General features: G+C 33.6%; 1 protein-coding gene across 1 annotated transcript in view; it reads left to right on the top strand.

Annotated features, from left to right (window-relative positions):
* Nucleotides 1-624: 624 nt before the first annotated feature.
* Nucleotides 625-20,836, top strand: part of LD (Homeodomain-like superfamily protein) — a 69,411-nt gene continuing 49,199 nt past the window's right edge. Inside the window, exons 1-2 of the mRNA XM_089801874.1 lie at nucleotides 625-1,069; nucleotides 6,360-6,387. Coding sequence (XP_089658000.1) covers nucleotides 884-1,069; nucleotides 6,360-6,387 — 214 coding nt within the window. The 5' untranslated portion in view covers nucleotides 625-883. The remainder of the gene's footprint in view (nucleotides 1,070-6,359; nucleotides 6,388-20,836) is intronic.

The raw sequence follows: 20,836 nt of genomic DNA, 5'->3' as shown, positions 1-20,836 counted from the left end.
CAATCCCAAGAATTAAGTTCGTCTGTTTGATCTTAATCAAGGGAAGAGAAGATTGATCGTCTATGGTAGCTTGTAACATTAATTAACCTAAGTACTTATTGTGTTCAAAAGTTTTGAAAGATTGCAAGACATTTAATAGACATTAAGTACTTATTGTGTTCAAAAGTTTTGAAAGATTGCAAGATATTTAATAGACATTTTTCATTTATTTGTTTTTTCTATAATATTTTTAAAAATAAATTTAATGTGAAAAAACTAATGATTTGAACATTTAGTAATACATTAATAGTTTACATTATCTTTTTATTTCTACTTTGTAAATTATTATATCATTGTATAATTTACAATTTTTTTTTAATTAATCAATATTTTTAGAACAACCAAAACTAATGAATAAACTTGTACCATTCATATTATTATTATTAATTTATTAATAATAACTTATTATTAGCAACAATATTAAATAACATAATAACAATGACATTATTTAATAGTTAATAATCGATTTTTTTTTAATACTAAAAGTGGGACTAAAAGATGACATTTTTTTCTATTAAATTAACGCCTCGGTTTTCACGGGGCACATGTTAACAAAATAAAAATAAAAATACCGAACTCGATTGGAACAACCAGTTCACGTCCGCAAAGGACATTATGTCCGGTGTCCTTCAATTCCCTGAAAATTCGCACTCAAAACGCTCAACTGCGGATTTATCACAGATATAGAGATCGATTGTTCGGCACGCCCAATCTGCTCAAATTATTCTTAGGTTCTATATGTGCTGTAATCAGCACAACCTTGCAGGGCCCTGCGCCTCTGCATATATGTATTCGTTAAACGGTTCGTAGCAATCACTATTACCATTTCTACGGGCACGGTTACATGGAGAATGTAAAGGGAACCGAGGGTTTCAATGGCTTCGTCGAGGCGTGTCTCAGAAATGAAAATTCGTTGCAGTGCGTGATGGACGCACAGAGAGAGCTCCTCCACAATCAGATCGAGGAGTTGCAGAAGATTGTATGCTTGCAATGCCGACTTACAGACATAAATCCCCTCGCACAAGAAATGGTAAGAGATTTATTGTTTATTTATCCATTTTCGAATTGTTCTTGTTTATGAAAATAGTTTTCAATACACGATCTCTACAAATCTTAAGCCCCGAATTTTGAACCAATGCTTCACTCAACAGCGCTATATTAATATAGAAAAATTAAGCCCCCCCCTCCCTCCCCCCAGATGCGCTATTCCCCCCAGAATCACTTGGTGAATAACAACAGAACTGTTAGTCTTAGTGGTCAAGACCTCGATTATATTTGTCAATTAGGCACTGTTATGATCTTTTGATGAATTGTTTTAATATTTTTTATGGATTTGTTGAGCATTGCGCTCGTCTTCTGGTGACCTATTTTTAGACGAACCTGTATAATTTTAATTATTTTTTTAACATTTTATGTATTGCGTCGACTGCTGCATTTGCATTCATTACATCATGGTTTCCCCGAATACTGCGGTAGTAGGCTACAGCGGAGAGCTTAAAAATGTACAAAGTTAAAAGCTTTTAATGGCGGAGTCCGAGTCTGACTATTGACATCTTCTTGTAGATAAAACGGCCATGGCCTTTCAACTGTTTGAGTCGGACTATTATCATCTGAATTTCTTATTCTAGATACAATGGGTGTGAACCCATATCACATTTGGTATTGGAAACATTACTCGTGAGTTTACCGAACGTGAGTTTTGAAAGGGCGGTAACTAGGTTGGGAATCAGAATGAATGTTAGGGTAGAGTTAGACCCTTCGAGGAGGCAGCAGGAGACAGGGTCAGTAGGGGGAGGGCGGTGGAAATGCCGGCAACTTTTTTAGGCGATATGAGAAAGTTTTGCCTCCTACTTGGATCAGTCTTACAAGTGTTTCCTGTAACTGTTCCATTCAATATCTTATTGTTCTGGTGAGAGGCAGGGCAGTTTCAGGTAAAAAGGTGCCTCCTTTTGAGGCTGGTCTTTGAAGTCTATATCCAATTTTTTTCTTTCCTAAGACATATTATTGATGGCAACAAGTTAGCAGAAATCTAATAAATTTAAAATGAAATAGACAAAGGCCTGACACAGATAGTCAACTATATCATTTGGTTTCTCTAGATGTGAATGATTCACACTATCAATAACTTCCCTATTGATATGACGAGAACAATAAAGATATATATGTTAGAGTAAATAAAAAGAAGAAATTTGCAACCCTTTTTTTTTTTTTGATCGGTAGTAATTTGCAACTATTAGTAAAGTATATTGGGGCTCTACCATAAATGACTTGTTATTGGCATCTAGTTTCACCTCTCCATTGTTGTAGCACTAAAGCTGTTGAATACCTATATACCTATTTCTACCTATATATCGATCTATCTACCTGCCAGTTTATCTATTTATCTACATACCTACCTATCTATAAATAAGTTTAATTGGTTCCTTCCCTAAATACCTTGTTCTAAGCATCTTGTGTTTCACCTTTCCGTTGCCTTAGCATCTTGTTGTCCCTTGTCTATTGCCTCTCTAAAAAAGTGGCTCCCCATACTGCCATTACCATAATGCATTCCATATTCCACCTTGGTCATAGTTTTAGAACATAGCTTTGTATGTATTTCAATTCATGATGTTTATCACATTTTTTTGCAGATTCAATAAGCAGTGACTTTTCAAAAGATTCTTGTAGTTGTCTTTTTTCACTTATTCATTGTCCTGGCACTAGAAATATGAAAAGCTAACACTTTCCAGTGTAGCAGATCTCACATTATTTTACTTTTGAGAACTTTTGGGATGATTTCACCCATGAAGAAATGGTACTTGTCTAAATTAGTTAAAATGTAATAAAGCTAGAATTCAGCTCTCATATGAAGTTGACACCAAGAGAATGGCCATCATGCCTATTATTGTCTGCAGAAGGAGAAAGGAAATTTGCAGTAACAAAAGCAATTTGTAGTGTTTGCATAAGCTTTAGTTGTGGATGACCTTTTGTCTGGGCTTGAGACAACCTTTTCCATTATGTCATGCTTATCTACCAACACTTTTTTGGGTGTGGAGTGGTATGTGGATAATGGAGAATTAAGATGCTTGACTTGGAATAAGATCTTCAGCATTTATCTAGAATAGTAGGTACATATAAGTTGGGTGATGATGGTACATATCCTGTTATAGGAATTGGAACTTTATCTTTTCACCTACCTTCAAGTGATGGATGTAACTTCATAGTGTCTTATATGTTCTCGGATCAACTAAGATTCTACCATTTATTTCAACCATAATATATTTTAATCTGTATGGTTGAGTTTGATGATCAAAAAGGTTATCATAAAAAATCCAGGCAAAAACCTGGTCAAGTGTTGTTGAAAAGTATTCAAGAGGAAAGTCTTTATAAGTTGATTACTGATTTGATCAAATAAGAAGCCTTGATAGTGTCAAATTTTTGTGAATTTGGCACAATAGATTTGGCCACTTGCCCTATGAAGTTCTTCGTCCTTTGATGGATACAGTGTAGGGATTGCATAACTTTGAGTTAGAGAAGATTAGATCATGCGAGTGTTGTCAGTTTGATTATATAATTGCACCTTACTGTATTAAGTTTACTTAGATAATATATTTTTATTACTTGGAAGTTGGGTAAGTCAGGATAACTGAGTACGTGTTAATTTTTTCTTTCATGGAATTTTGTTTTTTGCTTATCTCGTCGGATTTGAAACTTAGTTCAGGCAATCCCTTCTTTTTTAGTTTATTGCCCTTGCCTGCTTGTTAGATTTGGAATTTGAGGCCATTAGACTTTTGGTCTTGGGCAGAATTCTTTTGTTTGTGAAATTCCAATATTTTATCAGAGCTATGATGTCCTCAACGTAGTTCCTTTTCAGGTTTTTTGAGCATGATTATATTAGATTCTTAGGGGCTTCTCTTGGTGATTTTTATTTTTTCAATTGAACTCTCAAGTTTCATGACACAAATTTGACCGCACCATAGCATGTAAAAGGCTTGAGAAAGTCAAGATTGATGTTGGTTTTATTGAATTGGATATCAAGAAGCTTGTTTGCAAATAAATGTTTAAGTGTTGATTCTGTCATACAATTTGTTTTTAGAGCGCTTTTAGATCAAACGGACTATGTAACTGCATCCAAAAGGCTCAACACCTCCATTGTTTATATTGTATTTGACTACGCTTGGTGCTGGGAGAGTCTTAGGCAGATTATTTTAATGCTATATGTTGTAAAGGCTTTGTGGTGGCAACTTTGTGCAGATTGCATATCCACACAGCCCGCTAGGGCTTAGCTGCTAGTGGCTTCACCCAAGCATAGCACCCTAGCTCCACCATGTGTAGCCAACTCCAGTGGTACCATCTTTCCTACAATAGCGGAAAGCATTTGGGGATTATTTGCCTAAAACCATGATTTTCTTCCTACACTGGTTTCCTGATGGGCTTTAGTGGTTGTAAAGGAGGTTTTTGATCACGAAGGCAATTTACCATCAGATGGAAGGCATATTTGGCATATTCTAGCTTCGTTTTGGATATGTTACACTTTCTCTCATCATTTGGTTGCATCATTAGATGATGGAGGTTATGTCGGAGTGATGGTGTGTGGCATTATCTTACAAAGCTGACACACATATTAGTTGTAGTGGACTTCTCCATTTTGATATATATGGTAGCTGAAATGCATCATCTAATTGTACTAGACTTCTCCATTTGGATATAGAAAGTAGTTGAAATGCATTATCTACTGAAAAGTGGATGGCCATGTTTCTGTTGGTTCTATATTTTTTTTTTGTGAATATTTTTTCTTTTGCAGAAGGCAGTGCAAGCATGTGACAGGTATTGATATAACTTCATGTGGCAGGTATTAATATAACTTTCACGAGTAATTGCAACTAAGTATTGAAATGCCCTCAATAGTGAAGCTTAGAAAAAAATCACGGAAGCATTACAGTGACCTCCATGTGCTGAAAATATTTCTACATGAATGAGCTAAAAGAAGAAAAAACTGATTTGCTTAAGAGTATTATGTAATTTGTTTGTACACAAAATAGTGCAGAGGAAATATTGATTTGTTCTTCACTTGAAAATTCCAACCACAGCAGAAGTAAGATCAGGTATTAAGAAAAAAATTTGCACAGATGTCCAAATGGAATAATCTAGAGTTACTTAATGATAAATGATCAGCACAAGAAAATTAGAACTGATTGGGGTCTAAACAAGAGACTGTCTAAGCTTTAATGGAGAACATGGCATTGTTACAAACTTCCAAGTCAACATGTACAAACTAAAAAATCCAGTGTACCAATAAGAAGTTTGAAGTTGTAATGGAGAACATGGTATTATTGCAAGTCATTGGCTGCTTACAAATCCAGGGATGCTAGTAAAGAATTTTACATAGACTTCTTACTGATTTATATGTACAGGTTAATGCTAGGGTAAATATTAAAGATATTAAAATGAAGGAATACTTTCTAGTGTCTGTCTCTTATGCCAACCAAGTCTAGTTAGAAATGGGTTGAATGTAAATGGAGAGTAAAAATGTTTGGCAATAGTACACATGCCACACTTTTTATGTTGGCTAACAGATTGGAAGCAAATACCAGATTTTTCGGTGGAAAGCCAATTTCATTGAATATTATTAGTTACTATGTGCACCTCTATGTGCATGATTTTTAAAGTAATTAAATATATGCAGTAAAGATTCCACAAGTGAGACTTGAGTCTAGAAGACAATGAGGCACACTCACATGTCTAGGACTTAATAGTGTGGACCTTGCAATAAATGACCTTAAAATTACATATTATAAAACAGCATATTAAAAGATTGGCAAATAGGAAATATCAAATATTTTTTATATACATTTTTGTATTTTTTACAGCTTTCTATGATTCTTCTTAGTTATTAGTATTTCCTAGAAATACCATTTGTTTTAAGGAGTTGCTTAATATCTAAATTAAACATTTAACTAGGGCATAAATCAGTAAGACATGTCAAGTATTCGCTTGAACATTGATCTTTCTATGATGGAAGTATAGAGAACAAAGGTGTGGTATGCACCGTATTTGGTCTGCACTGGCTTCTGTTCATGTGTCATTGAGTACTGATTAAATGTTGGTTTTTGACATTGTGCTTGAAGAAAATCAGGATATAGAATTTTAAAAAGAGAACTTTGTACACATCTATTCATTCTGTCACTTACATCATTGATGTGCTATAAGAATTTTAAGTTTTACATTTATGCTTCTTTCTCCATTACCTAACATCATTATGCATAACACTCGGTCAATTTTAAGAATATGGATCCATTTTTGTAGAGTAATACTGATTCTTTGACTTTATTTGTTTGCAGGCAGCTGGTGCACTTTCCATTAAAATAGGTGAGACTTTTTATAATTTAGCATATAAATTTAATATATATGTAAGCTGTTAAATCATACACATAGATGGCACAACAAAAAGATAGCTCATGCATTCATATTTTTTTTCTAGCAACGATCTCTTCAAGGTTGGAGAGAATAATTCAATGCGTGTGTTTTGACATTGCGACTCAATTTCCTTTACTCTGAGGCATGTCATAACCTTTCTATGGGAATTGTATGCATTAAAGGTTGTTAAGCATTTGAAGAGGTTCCTTGTGTATTCTTATATCCTTTTCAGTTATGGTGTCTTCAATGTTGGAGAAAATAATTCACTGCATTTATTTTGACATTGCAGCTCAATTTATATAGTTTCCTTTACTATGAGACATGTCATAACCTTACTATGAAAATCATATATTTTAAATTGTAGTTACGCATATTAAGAGACTGCTTGAAGGAGCATAAACTGCATCCCGTGTCAATAAAAATAAAATACTGACAAGCTTATTAGAACCTAAAAGAGATTGCAATAATGGCCCTCACATGAAATAGGAAATAAAAGATTGTTGAATTTATCATGGAAACGTTTGCAGCTTGATTACCCCAATCTACCATCTGTACAGTTATTATCAATCTATCACATGCTATTCTTTTGGGCAATAATAATTAGCTTTTTATCGGGTCAAGAGTCAAAGGTGAACCTCTTATCATTTAAATATTTACCTGCATATATCTGCTTGCCACCTCTCTGACATCATGTTAACAGTGTCATGCATATAACCAATTTTATTTTTATTTTTAATCAGTAGACAATAAATCCATTTAAAACAATCTAGATTCATATAATAAATATTTTCTCTAAGATGAAGACAATATTTGACTGTGTTAAAGATTTGCATGAGCATGTAACATGTCTCCTAAGGAGATGAACATGGGTCTTCAATAGGAAAGTTTTGATGATTTACCAATTGATGTCATTTCATTGGACACACATACCTGTTGTAAGAAGGAAAATTGGCTATGCAAAACAGAATCAAATCTAAGGTACAGGGAGGTGCTTGTTTCAAATTAATTTAGAAAAAATATCATTAAGAAAACGGACATTAAATATTGTGCGACTTTTCATCTTAATATTTGAATTTTAATTTGAAGTTAATAGGATGCACATGACGATGGGAAGGCATTTATGGCCTTTCTTTAGAAAATTGGGATTGTCATACAATATTAAGCAGAAAGTACAACACTCGAGCCATATATTTGTTTATCTATCTATCATGATGTAATCTACAAATCTTAGTGACTAACATCCTATATAAATGTATATTGGATATTATATATTTTATTTGTTTGTTCTAACAATCTCTCATTACATTGAAATTAGCAAGAAGTTACTATTGTTGTTGACAGGTTGCATATTGAATTTTGTAATTAATGAACTTCATTAATATGAGTCATCAGCTGCTAAATATCATTTCAGGTCCCAGGGATATCGTAATTAATGTGCTGAAACTGTACTGTGGGCAAATGTGCTGCCATGAGAAATCTATACGGGAGATTATATGTTTTATTTGTTGCTGTAAATATCATTTCAGGTCCCAGGGATATCGTAATTAATGTGAACTGTACTGTGGGCAAATGTGCTGCCATGAGAAATCTATACGGGAGATTATATGTTTTATTTGTTGCTGTAATAATCTTTCATTACATTGAAATTAGCAAGAAGTTATAATTATTGGTGAAAGGTTGCATATCAAATTTTGTAATTTATGAACTTTATTAATTTGAGTCATCAGCTACTAAATATCATTTCAGGTCCCAGGGATATTGTACTTAAAGTACTGAAACTGTACTGTGGGTAAATGTGCTGCCATGAGTTGAGTGTTATAAATCAACTGATAATGGAAAATAAAAAAGCCGAGTTATAAAGTTGAACAGAATTATATAACCATGAAATTAAAGGTCATGGTTTCTGTTAAAGATATTGCATGAAAAAAGCTGGTGGAGGATCTTTGAGTAATCATATTTCTGCAGTAGAACAAATTTAATGAAAATTAGTTTATTTTTCTCCAATGTTTCTCATGTCATATTTTTGTGATGTTTCATCTGACCAAGTTGATTTTGTATTAATAAGATTTCTGACCCTAATCCATTCGATTACATCTCCAAAATCCTGTCGTGGAATTAAAGTTTATTTTCTAAGGTGATGAATGAAAAGGGAAGTTGAAGATGAGACTCTGATTATTGGTTCGAAGAAGTGTTTGTTGTTTATTTAACAACATGAAGGTTGCTGAGTTAAATCTGGAATCTGCTTTGGTCATCACTATTTTTATTATGACAAAATCTATATATAAAATAACTACTATTTCTTTGAGAAAACCATTCGATACTATGTTGGAGACTATATGTCTTATTTGTTTGTTGTGTTTATTTCTCATCATGTTGAAATTAGTAAAAAAGTTATGTTTATTTTTGAAAAGTTTCATTGTGAAATTTGTAGTTTACGAATTTATTAATATCAGTCACAAGCTGTTAGATATCATGGTCAAGTAGAATGTAATCAAGACACTGAAATTGTACAGTGGGTAAATGTGCTGCCTTCAGCTGAGTGTTAGAAATAACTGCGCCAATGGAAGATCAAAAAGCTTTGAGTTAAAAACAGTATTATGTGAATGTGGGAGAATGTAAAATTAAAAAAAAAGCCAGTGGAGAACCTCCGAGTAATTATATTCCTGCAGCTGAACAAATTTAATGGAAAGTGATTTATATTGTTCCAATGTTTTTCAGGACATATTTTGCTGATGGCTCATCTAAACAAGTTACTTTTGTATTAACAAAGATTTTTGATTAATTTGTTTTTACCTCTAAAATACATACATTGTGTTAAAGCTTCATTGATAGTTATGCCTGTGCATTATTCTATCTGGTTTTTAAGGTGATGAATGATATGGGAAGTTGAAGATGTGAGTATGATTATCGGTTGAAGAAGTGTTTACTGTTTATTGAACATAACAAAGCTTGCTTAGATTCATCTGCAATCAGCTTTGACTTTGGTTATATCTTGCTTCCTAAGTTTGAAGCCATTGCAACCATATAGAAGGTTGTGTGAAAGTGGGACAATTAATGGAGAGCCAAAGATGTGTTGTTACCAAGCTAAAGGGCCCAAAATGTTATTGAATGTAATGGCTTTTGACTATTTAAAAAGTCGAGCAGTCCAATATGATCATGATAATGTACTTGAGAATCGAAATACAAGACAAAAAGTAAAAGTGAAGTGTCTTTTATAGTCCATGACAACAGCCATAGTTTTTGGGTTGACATATGGTGACAGTGTATGGGACTATCTCGTACTCCTTTTCGGGAGGTACCTAACTGCACTACAAACAAGGTGTACATACCTTACCCTCTAGTGGGATTTAAACTTGTGACCTCTCTTTCAAGAGAACAAGTTCTTCACCACTAGGCCAACTCAGGTTATAAAGAATAGCCTGTACAAAGAGTGAAGATGATATTTGCAAACAAAAAAAAAGTTCGTTTCCTGCATGGGATGTTGTTGGAGCAAAGCAGTTGCTCCATCGTGGATCAGAATTGTTAACTTTTCATCATGAGGGTGGAGCTGAAATATCAAGAATGTGATCTGTTTGGGTGCTCAATAATTGTTGAAACCAGATGAGATGAATATAGGTGAATTTGTTTCAAACGGAAGGCAGAGTTGAAATAAAAGACGTGAATGTAAATTGAAATTTCCAGAAGGATATAGACAATGTGAGAATAAAAATAAAACGGGAGATTGGCTAGAAGTTAATTATCAGTAACTCAAGCAGTAAAAGAGTGGAAATTAGTGCAGCTTTGTGCGGCGAAGCTATAGAGTTTGTGTAAGATTGGAATGAACTCATATGGTCACATGGTGAAGAAGAATTGCTAAATTTAGAATAAGGCGATGTATTAGGCATAGGTTGGAAGAGGGATATGAAATTAGTAACGAATCAATTTATATTGTATGTTATGCTGAAGTCAGAATGATGAAGCATATTGCAATCCCATTTTTCTTTGGAATAATAATCTAATTGCTCTCAGTTTATTGATATTTCATCATAAAACTATTTCAATCCTATTTGTAGCCTGTCTTCCTCATTATTTTTGATTTAACGTTAATGACAAAAAGTTGAGGTTTTGGCAATTTTCTCTCGGTTTATGGTATTTTTTTTCGGTTGTCAAAGGAGTTATTGACAATATATAACAAATAACAATCACTAGCAACATACATTTGTTAAAGAATGCAGTTTAGTAAATTTGATGGTAACATTTGAAATTTCAACTTAATTGATATAAACAAATGACCACTCTGCTATCACGGCGTGGTTTAACTTCTTACAGATGACAAGGTAGTTTAATAATCATCACCACTCCATGTAGAATCAAACACAATATCTCCATGCTATTCTGTAAAGAGCATAGCAAATGAAACACACAGTTATTTAAGTAAAATGCAAACTGAAATTGTAATAAACATAATGCTTGTGGTTCCAATAGCTGTATTATATGGAGCGTTTTGTGATAACCATATAGAAGTGGTTAGGAATGCGTCTAAGCGGATGAAGCACAATTGCTGATAGTGTTTAAGCTATGCATTTCAAGGATGAAATTGGCGGGCCAGACATTTAAATAGGTGCTATAATTTATGTTTTTCGATACCATTGCAGAAAAAAATTCTCAGTTTTTTGTATGCTGAATGCATTTCTAATAATGAGATATTTGATATTTTGCAATGTACATTGAAAACATTCTCTGGTTATTGGTAGAGCCATGACATTCCTCTTCAACTGCATACAATCTTAAAAATTAATTACTAGTTTAAAAAAACTTGATCTACCATCCCTATAAATAGGAGTAACTTTTACCAGCAACTTGGAGAATCATGACATTGACATATGCTTGTAATACATCACTGTTATCATCCCATCCCTCAATTTTTAATCATGACAATCAAGAATTATAAGTAGGAGTCACATTTGCAAGCAACTTCATGAATCATGGCATCAATATATGTTTGAAATTCATCACCATTACCATAAAATCCCAGTCTTTAATTCAACGTGCGTGCATTAATGAGATATTGGACATATTTCAATGAGCATTGAAGATTATCTTTGTTCATTGCGAGAGCAATGGCAATCCTTGCTAATTGTATATAAATGATAAAACTTGATCAATAGTTGCTTATAAAAATGTATTGATCTACCATCATTGTAAATTCTCTTGTAAGCAAGTGCCAAAATTGTGATGTCAATATATGCTAGAAATACATGAGCATCATCATGCCACTTGAATTGATCATTCATTATTTTAGTACATCACAATTATTACAATTAGATGCCCCAAAAAATTATCTATTGCTTAAGCTCCCACCATAGAGAATTAAAAAAAAACACGGGATCTTTTTAATCTGTGAACCTCCTTTTTATACTAATCACGTACTGTAAAATGAAAAAGTGAAGTCTATGTGAGCAAAGTAACAAAAAAGGTGTGGTTTATTTATGTTTATAGCTTAAGTTGAGTCAATATGCTCACAATGTGAGTGAAAATGGGAAAGTAATCTTCACTTGATCGATTGCTGCGTAGGCTTTGATGGTACAAGTCTCCAAGAATGTTGGAGGCCCATAATAGCTTGTGGGGGAATCTAAGAGATTGCCTCATGATGGTCTATCTATATATGGGACCATTTATATTTATCTAGTCCTTAATTGTTTTCTCATTTTAGTGATAAAAAGTTAAATGTCCATAATTGGAATGAGCCATGCTTTTGTGAAATAGCGAATTCTTCATGCATTATAAACTTTTTCAATTATTTCAGATTTGGAAAATCATGAGGTTGATAAAACTTTTTATTTTTGGAAAGTGCCTGGGTCCTTGAAACCCATATTTATCCTTAATAAAAAAAGCATAAAAAATATCCTTTATAAATTTGAATTTTATGCTTTACAAACTTAAACAAATAAAATATCTATTTGAATTTCAAGATCATATTATCATAGAAAATGCCATTTGAAACATCAATATTTACAAAATTTTCCCTAGTAAAAGTTAAGTAAATTTGCAAAGAATATTGGTTGCTAAACACTGAGGGATCAAAAGAAGCAAATAATTAGCAATTGATGGTTTTATGTAAGGGATGCAAGAGTACACATCTTGGGGCCTTTTCTAGGTAGTGTTCTTGTACCATTTTGAGTATGCATCAATAACTAGGAGATGGCTTTGGCTAATCCCAAAGAATTAAAAAAATGGGAGAGTAGTCTTGAAGTGCCCTAACAAATTCAACAATGTTTTGGGGATGTTCAGTGTTAACCATCCTATTTAAATAATGCAAAAAAAGAAAAAAATGCAAAAAAGAGAAAAAAACATTGACTTGTGATTAGTTATAACTATGTAAGCTTATTCAAAAAACTAGTAAAAAGTCATGGTGTTTTCTTTGCCCTAATTTCTTAGGGGTTTTATGGCCAAAAATTGAAAGTTAAGTAATCATCATTATTAAGTGAAGTAGCTTGATTTTTTTTTTGTCTGTAATCAATAATTTTAGGCACATTTGGCACAATTATTTTGGGGTGTTTCTTTTTTAAGTATTTGGAAAAACATTTGTCATATGATTTGTGTGTCTTACAAGGTGTAGTAATCACTTCAGGTAGTAGAGGTTAGTTATTAATTAGTTATTAGGTGGTTTTAGGTAGTAAGTTATAATGCTTTATATAGCCATCGTAAACTTTGGGTGTTACTGTTGAACCGTAACAACTAGTTGGTGGGTTTGAGATGTTGGCTTTTTGTTTTCTCAATTTCATAGTGGTATCAAAGCATTTTATTTGGGCTTCTTTGCTTGCTTTCCATTCACTTGTGTTTTCTTTTCCAAAATGTTGCTCAATGATGATGTAGTGAGGATTATGCGCAAAGTTAGTGTTATCCATATATCATTGTTGCACTTTGTTCTTAGAGGGCCAGTGTGGACTGTGTGCCAATCTCTTTGCTTTATTTGCATTTTGTCAATAGAGTTGCAATGTGGATCACATGCAACTCTGTTGGCTTTATTACCCATTTTCATTTGGTCCTTCTTCTTTCTCCATCTTGTTCCTTCATTTTGTTTATGCCCTCTCTCTATTTAGTTTTTATATTTATCATTCATAACCATTTATACTATTGGTATTTTTATCTTCTTTGAAGTTTCTATTCTAGACAAACATCAAGCTTAGCGGAACTTCCCATGGAAAACGTAATATAAAATGCAAGTTTATGAGGTCTTGGTCTATTGTGATAGCCCTTGTTTGAACTATTAAGGAAATTGATGAAAGTGAGATTGAGATTTTAGAGGATTGAATGCCAAAGGCACTAAATGTTATGAAGAAAATAAAAGTTTCAGCGATATGATTAGTAACAAATGTCACCAATAGGTATAGTTAAAACTGTTGCATGGAACATGGGGAGTCACATTCACAACTTTAGGTTATCGGAAACAAATAGGAGACTAATATTAAAGTCACTGCTCAAATCATTTAAAGTTTATAATTCTTGCAATGATGGAGAGCTTTGCTTAATAGATAAAGAAAAATATTGTATTCATTGTTGGTTTACATCCCTCATAGTGGCAGAGTCAAAAATGAATTTTATATTCATTTTTGAGATATTGAAGTACTTGATTTCATCCTTGTTCAAGATATAACAAAATGCTGTTAGTGTAGGTGCTACATGAACTTTCACATGCATAATGTTGAAGGCAGAGGTTGCAGAGTTCCATGCGATTGCTAACATGATGTTGGTCTAGGGTGTTCATGTCCATGTAAAGCAAAAGGTGTGTCCACTTGTTGAATGGTTGGAGTAGAAAATGTCATTATACATTCAACATTATCGGATGACTTGTGTATTTAGAAACAATTTACTCTAAATGGTCAAACATTGCGAATTATTGCCATGAGAGATTTATATACCTAAGGAAAAAAGTTTTGGCAAGCCATAGTATTGTAATCTCTTGATGTTGAAAATGAAAGATTGAATTTGTCTATTGGAGTCTTGTGCTTATTGTTTCCTATTTTAATATCTTGTAAGTAGATTAATGATTAATTATGGCATGTATTTCTATATAGGGGTTACATCTATCAACATTGTAATTGTGTAAGAGCATCTATTAGTTGTCTTAGACGAGGAGCTACATGAGAGAGCCATTTTTGACTTGTCAAATTTAGCCTCTAGACAAAGAGTGCTTTGTTGTATGTTGAAGCATGTTGGAGAATGTACATTTTTTGGCTATTCTAGATAATGGATGATTCTTCTTGGTGGAGGAGGTTATAATCTTGATGTTGTCCTCATTCTTTGAAGGCGGCTTTTCAATCTAGTTGTGGATAGTTACACATTGTTCATCCTTTTATTGTTTGATTTTGGTGTTCCAATGTAAGGAAAGACCAGTGCACCCGAGTCAAAACCCTAGCTCACTTGGTGTGTGTAAGCACTCGGTGCGGGTGTGTCACGCACCCAAGTACCCCCATCGGGAGTTTTTCCGCTACCGCACCCCCACCGCACCGGTCAAGCACCTAGGGGGCATGCAGTGCTTGGGTGCTTCCAGGGTGCTTGGGTGAGTGGGTGCTTCCTGGGTGCTTGCGGGGTGGTGCTTCCTGGGTGCTCGCGGGGTGCTTCTTGGGTACTCACTTTGATATGGCTATGATACATTATTATTATTTCACTGTTTCATGCTATTCGATTCATTGTCATCATGAGCATCTTTATGATATATGATATTCATAGAATCATATTTGAAGAATGAATTTTGAATCTTGCATCTTGAACTAAGTTAATTTGTTAAATGGTCATTAGTAATGGTTATGAGGTTTCAAGTTTCAAGTTTGAACTTATGGTTTGTGAATCACATTTCAATTTTCTCTATTCATTGTATTCAACTATATTTGGTATGTTAATGTTATATAATATTTTGAAGTATCATTTCATAATTAGCATTTTCAGTCATATATATTATATATATACTATGCAACCCCCTCCCTCCACTCCCCCTCCTCCCCTACCTCCCCACCCCCCCCTCCTCTCCCCCACAGCCACACCCCCGCCATCCCCAAATTGAGGCTATTTTTTTCCCGCACCGAAACTTGTCCCGATGTCCCCCTCGCACCGCCGCACCCCCGCACTGGGGTAACACTAGGAAAGACTTACAAATAACACTCAAAGATTGAAAGGAAGGTTAGCTTGTTGACATAGGTTTGGCAAGACCATAAGGAGAGTGGTATTCTTCCTTGTCTATAGGGTTCTAAGAAATTCAATTGAGAAGGTCAAGGAGTACTCATTTTGTGTTTGCTAGTGTTAGATTTGAAGAGTTGCTTATATGCACATTGATTGTGCAGGTTAAGATTGTTGAGTTTGCAATAGGGAAAAGTTAAGTTGTATAATATTATTATGTTGTTTTAGAGGTCCTATTGTGTGTGTATCAAGGATAATTTGAAGTTAAAATATAGAGAGGCTGCATACAGTATCGTGGGTTGGGAATTATTTGTTAAAGATTTTAGTCCACGTATTGAAAACTTTGCTGAAAATACAATATACTGAATGTAGTTTGTGAACATTTTGGCAAAAAATGTTTTGTCAACATGACTTGCATGTCAAGTACTTGGCAAAAAAATGTGATATTTCTCTTGAACTCAATAGAAACTCAACTTTTCTCTCATGCTCTTTTATCATGAACTTGTCTGCCAAATAGTGCAAAAACCAGCATGTGTCTTTGCAATCTGCATTTTGTTTGTCCTTTGATTTCTTTGCAATCTGCATTTTGTTTGTCCTTTGATTGCAATCATGTGCTGAATGAGTTATGTAGTTAGGCGACAAAATTTCACGAAGAAGTGTTAGGAAGTTAAAATGTTTGTAAAGATTCAATAATGATGATATTCCTATCTCCATGTAGCCCTCATCTCTTAGACCGATTAGATTCTTGTTTCATTGTTAATTCTACGGAGAATTAAGATTGGTTAGAAATAGTGAAAACTTGGTGTTGGAAAAAAGCTGAAAATATATTGATAAAATTATGAAAGATGCAGTATGCCATGAAGATTTATGTAGTCTCAAATTACTTAATAAGCATCTTGTTGGTGGGGGCATTGCCACTTAACCCCAATTTGACCTTGTTTTCTATTCACACATCTAGGCCCTACAAAATTACGAAATTTATTCATTTCAAGGTCATATGACATGTAATCTTTGAATATTGACAAATTGATGGTGATAACAAATTTACATGTTCTCTAAATGCAATAGTTTTTGTATTTTGTGGGATAATGCCTTTTTTGCAAATTTTGTCAAGCATTCTTTTAGCCCTAAGTTTGAGTCAAATGTTTGGGTCGGCAGGTTTGTGCTAAGCCTAATATGCTCTTTGTAGAAAAATGTAATGCATTTGCAAATCCAAATTAATTTTGTACTTCCATATTTGAAAGTTGAATCATTGTAAATAGATCATTTGTATGCATGAAAACCTTTGTGCTAATGAATGAAAATGCGCTTGTTGGGAAACAATGTAGGACTCCCTTTCTTGTTGTTGATGAATGAGACCATAGTCTTTTTGATTTGGTGCATATTGATTCATGTAGAGTAATGATTTCTACTCAATAATCTTTGTTGTGTCAAAATTTTTGTGGGTATGTTACTTGACTCAAAGAGTTCAACCATTTGCAAAATTCAAGGAGTTTGGAGCCCTAGTTGAATCAGTCAATTGGTTGCTTTCTCAAATAGACTTAGGGTTAATTCACAAATAGAGTTTCTAGAGTTCAAAAAAGAACATGGGATTAAAAGTGGCATATCATTTGGTCACTTCTTTTATACCTAAAAAATTGTGTTGTATGGTGATATAACTGTATCATCATGGAAATGGTGTGTAAGGTAGTGAAATATTTAGATCCCGTTGTTACATTTTGAGTATTAGGGGTTTTCAAGATAGTGTAAATACTAAATATTAGTACCCACATAAGTGTTCCGTGCCATCACTCCTGAACAAGATTGGATCGATACTGAGCCCTCCATTTAACATTTCAAGGTGTTTGGCTCTATAATATTCATACACATCCAAAAGGTGTAAGGAAAGAAGTTGGATGAATGTACTTTGAGTATATCTTTCTTGGATGCATTTTGTAGTCAAAGATATAAGATGACTTTCTCGGATCTCACCATCTATTACCCCAAATCACATAACCAAAAATATTTGAGAGTGAAGAAGAATTTGAGGACAATGAACATGTAAGAGGACACTTTAATCTTTCATTTGAAATGATTATTGGAAGTCTAAATGTTAACGAATGAATTATGTTGCTGTTTTGAATTTGCCTTTTTAACATTTGGAGTTGCAAGGAATGGGAAAGGTTGAACTATGGCTTCTTGTAGTTTGAGATTTCAGTATCCGTTGTCCAATGTAAAATGAAGGGCCTAAATCCTCCTCCATCCCTTTACCACATATGATAACTACCAATACTTGGACACTCTGCTTTTTCTTTATATTTTTCTTGTCATAAGATGGAGAGCCTTAGCCTCTTGCTCAATTTCTTTGACCAATACATTGCATATTGCAATATTTTAGCCATTGATCTGTGCAAGATAAAATTTGAATCAATTGATATCTCCTCTCATACACAATCTAGAATTGTATATGATTAGTGTGCCATGTTTCCAAGTAGGGTTCCTAGTTTGTTCACACTTTTGTTGCATTTGGCTATTCTTGTGTTTTTGGAAAAAATGAAATGTGGCTATAACAAAGAAGAAATATTTAAAGCATAGTTGAAATTATTGCCAATGACCCAAAAGAAATATATTAGAGATTACTCAACAACTTATTGGCAAAAAAATCGAGAACTTAAAAATGCGCTTAAACTTAATTAAGGAGATGCATGCAATGAGTCAATAAATGAGTAAACAAAACAAACAAGCTGAGTCTAGATATATTTAAATGCAAATAGGGTACAAAATGACATCCTCATGTGGAATGTTGATGGTTGGTAGCCAAAGTTTGATAGTTTGAACTTTGAAGCAAACTAACAGTACCAATTTGTCTTCGTAAAACTATTAAGTAAATACAACATCAAAATTGTTTACATCTTCCTCTTCCCTTTCCCAACAACTCTAGTAAAATCTACTAGAGGGGGAGGAGGTCTAGTCCTAGAACTCTGTTGTGGTTGACCTCCCTCCTCTATAGAATTGGCTATGATTAAACCTTCATCTTGGGTGTAGATGGTGTTGACATTGGCAATGACTCCTCATTATTCTTAACCTACTCATCTTCGTCATCCTCTTGAATGTCATCCAATCCGACTATGAATCCACACTCCTTTATAGATTGGCTCTCCAAATCGTAGATCTCATCCTTTGTAGACAATGGGTCTGCTCCTATTATGTCCAAATCTCAGTAAGGATCTATATCATCCAAATCAAGTGGACCATTTATATTGTATAAGGACAAGGGCATTGAAGCGTTTATGCATTAACTTGTTTCTCTTCTTTGTCTTTGCAAGGTTGGCATAAGATATTGGTTTCTCACAACTAGATGAACTACAATGTTGGCATAAGATATTGGTTTCTCAAAACTGGATGAAATACAAGGCTGGCATAAGATTCAAGGGGCAAGTCTTTGCGGGTTTGGGACATTTCCACCCCAATTTGGTCTCCAAGCATTTGCAAGAAAGACAAGACAATAATTAAAAAACAAGGAGAATAAATTTGAGAACTCATGTAAATTTGATTTTACTTCATAAACCTCTTCAAATTCACCAGATGTTGCACTAGACCCTACAAATCATTTTTCTTCCCACAAATCATTCTTCTTTTCCTTAAAACCCTTTTTTCTCCCCAAACAATAGTTTGCAACTCACAAAATGTAAAATGAACTTATGTTTGGCTGATAGTCCCTAATAGGTGTTTGTGATTGATAAACAACCAATATTTGCCAGTTTATTGACGATAAGCGGGCTTTTTATTGCATTTTATTTGCAATAAAATGACAACCTATCAGTGATAAACTTGGCGATGAAGTGTTGAGTTTTAGTGTCACGGCCAACTTATTGGGATAAAAGCACTTATTGTTGTTAAGTGAATCTATGATTTAAATCAGATAGACAAGACAACTAGAAAAAGCTAATTAATGATCAAGAAAAAAAATGTAAAGCCCAACTTGTTCGAAGGATGACCTCTTGCCAAAAACAATGAACAAGAAAAAAGTCCGTGTTACATGCCTGTCAAGTGCAGTTGATAAGTTCACTTAACATGACCAATACTCACTTTGAGTTTCGTTCAAACAAATATTCAATGTTTTGAGTGTTCTTCATGGGTGGATTGGTGTTTTTTTTCGAACAAGTTTATCTATTTCTCTCACGAGTGCATGAATCATTAGATGAATATTTGAGCAAGTTTCTTGTAGGCTGATTTGCCTCACAAGTACTTGCTTGACATTTTTGACTATTTCTTGGCCATCTCTTATTGTTCCAAATATATGTGTTTTTTGTGGTTACTAGTTTTAATTTTCATGTTGCCCACTATTTTTAAAATGCTATAACTAATTTTATTTATATTATAGTGGAAATTTTAGCAAAAGATTGGATTTTTCAGCTTAGTACCTGTTCATCCAATAGTTTGGACTACAAGCTTTTGTATCAATTCTAGTAGAAATTAGAACTTCCATTTTATGGTTGTTTTTCTTTTTGTATCTGAGCCTAGCATGGATGTAATGTCCCTTTCTTGTACCTATTTAAAAACAGTGAAAAAACAAAGAAAGGTGCTTTAATGAAGAATAGAGAAAAAGCAAAAACTATTTTTAGGGAAAAGTGGGAAAAAAGTATTTTTCCTATGATAGCTCACAAAAGTTATAAAAAGGAGACTTTTGATATTCTAAAGTTAATATCTAATGTCCTTTTATTAGAAAGATTTTGGAGTTAATGTTTTAATTGGTTGAGGACAATCTTTCAAATAGTTGGTTTTGGTGGTGGAAGATTCACCCTAGCTCTCATAGTTGTAGGTTTTTCAGTGTTTGTGAGGCTTTCAAGAAGATTTTGGTATCCATAAAGTGCATTATTAGATACAATGTCTTGAAACTTAGCCAACAAGTTAACAACTTCCACAAGTACATCTTTTACATTGTCTTTATCATCTTTTGGAATTAAAGAAAAATCCATGAGTATGCTTCATGTCTTTCAGAACTTCATTCCATCAATTAAACATATTCTTGTATTACTACAAACCTTTTCCTTTTTTTCCTTCAGTGGCTTTAGTGTTAGTTTTCAGTAATGGCTTGCAGAATATCAATATATGATATTCTCCATGTACTCAATAATTTTGATATCACATCTGATATCATGAGTATTGGCCTTTAGAATATCAACATATGATATTCACCAAATACTCTTTGAGTAATGGCCTACCAAATGTCGAGATACAAGATATTCACCAAGTACTATGATTT

This window comes from Cupressus sempervirens, chromosome 9 (genome assembly GCF_028749045.1).
Source record: "Cupressus sempervirens isolate cs-2001-9-10 chromosome 9, ASM2874904v1, whole genome shotgun sequence".
In the NCBI taxonomy this organism is placed as follows: Eukaryota; Viridiplantae; Streptophyta; class Pinopsida; order Cupressales; family Cupressaceae; genus Cupressus; species Cupressus sempervirens.
The sequence above is the reverse complement of the archived record's forward strand: the minus strand, read 5'-3'. Positions and strand labels throughout refer to the sequence as shown.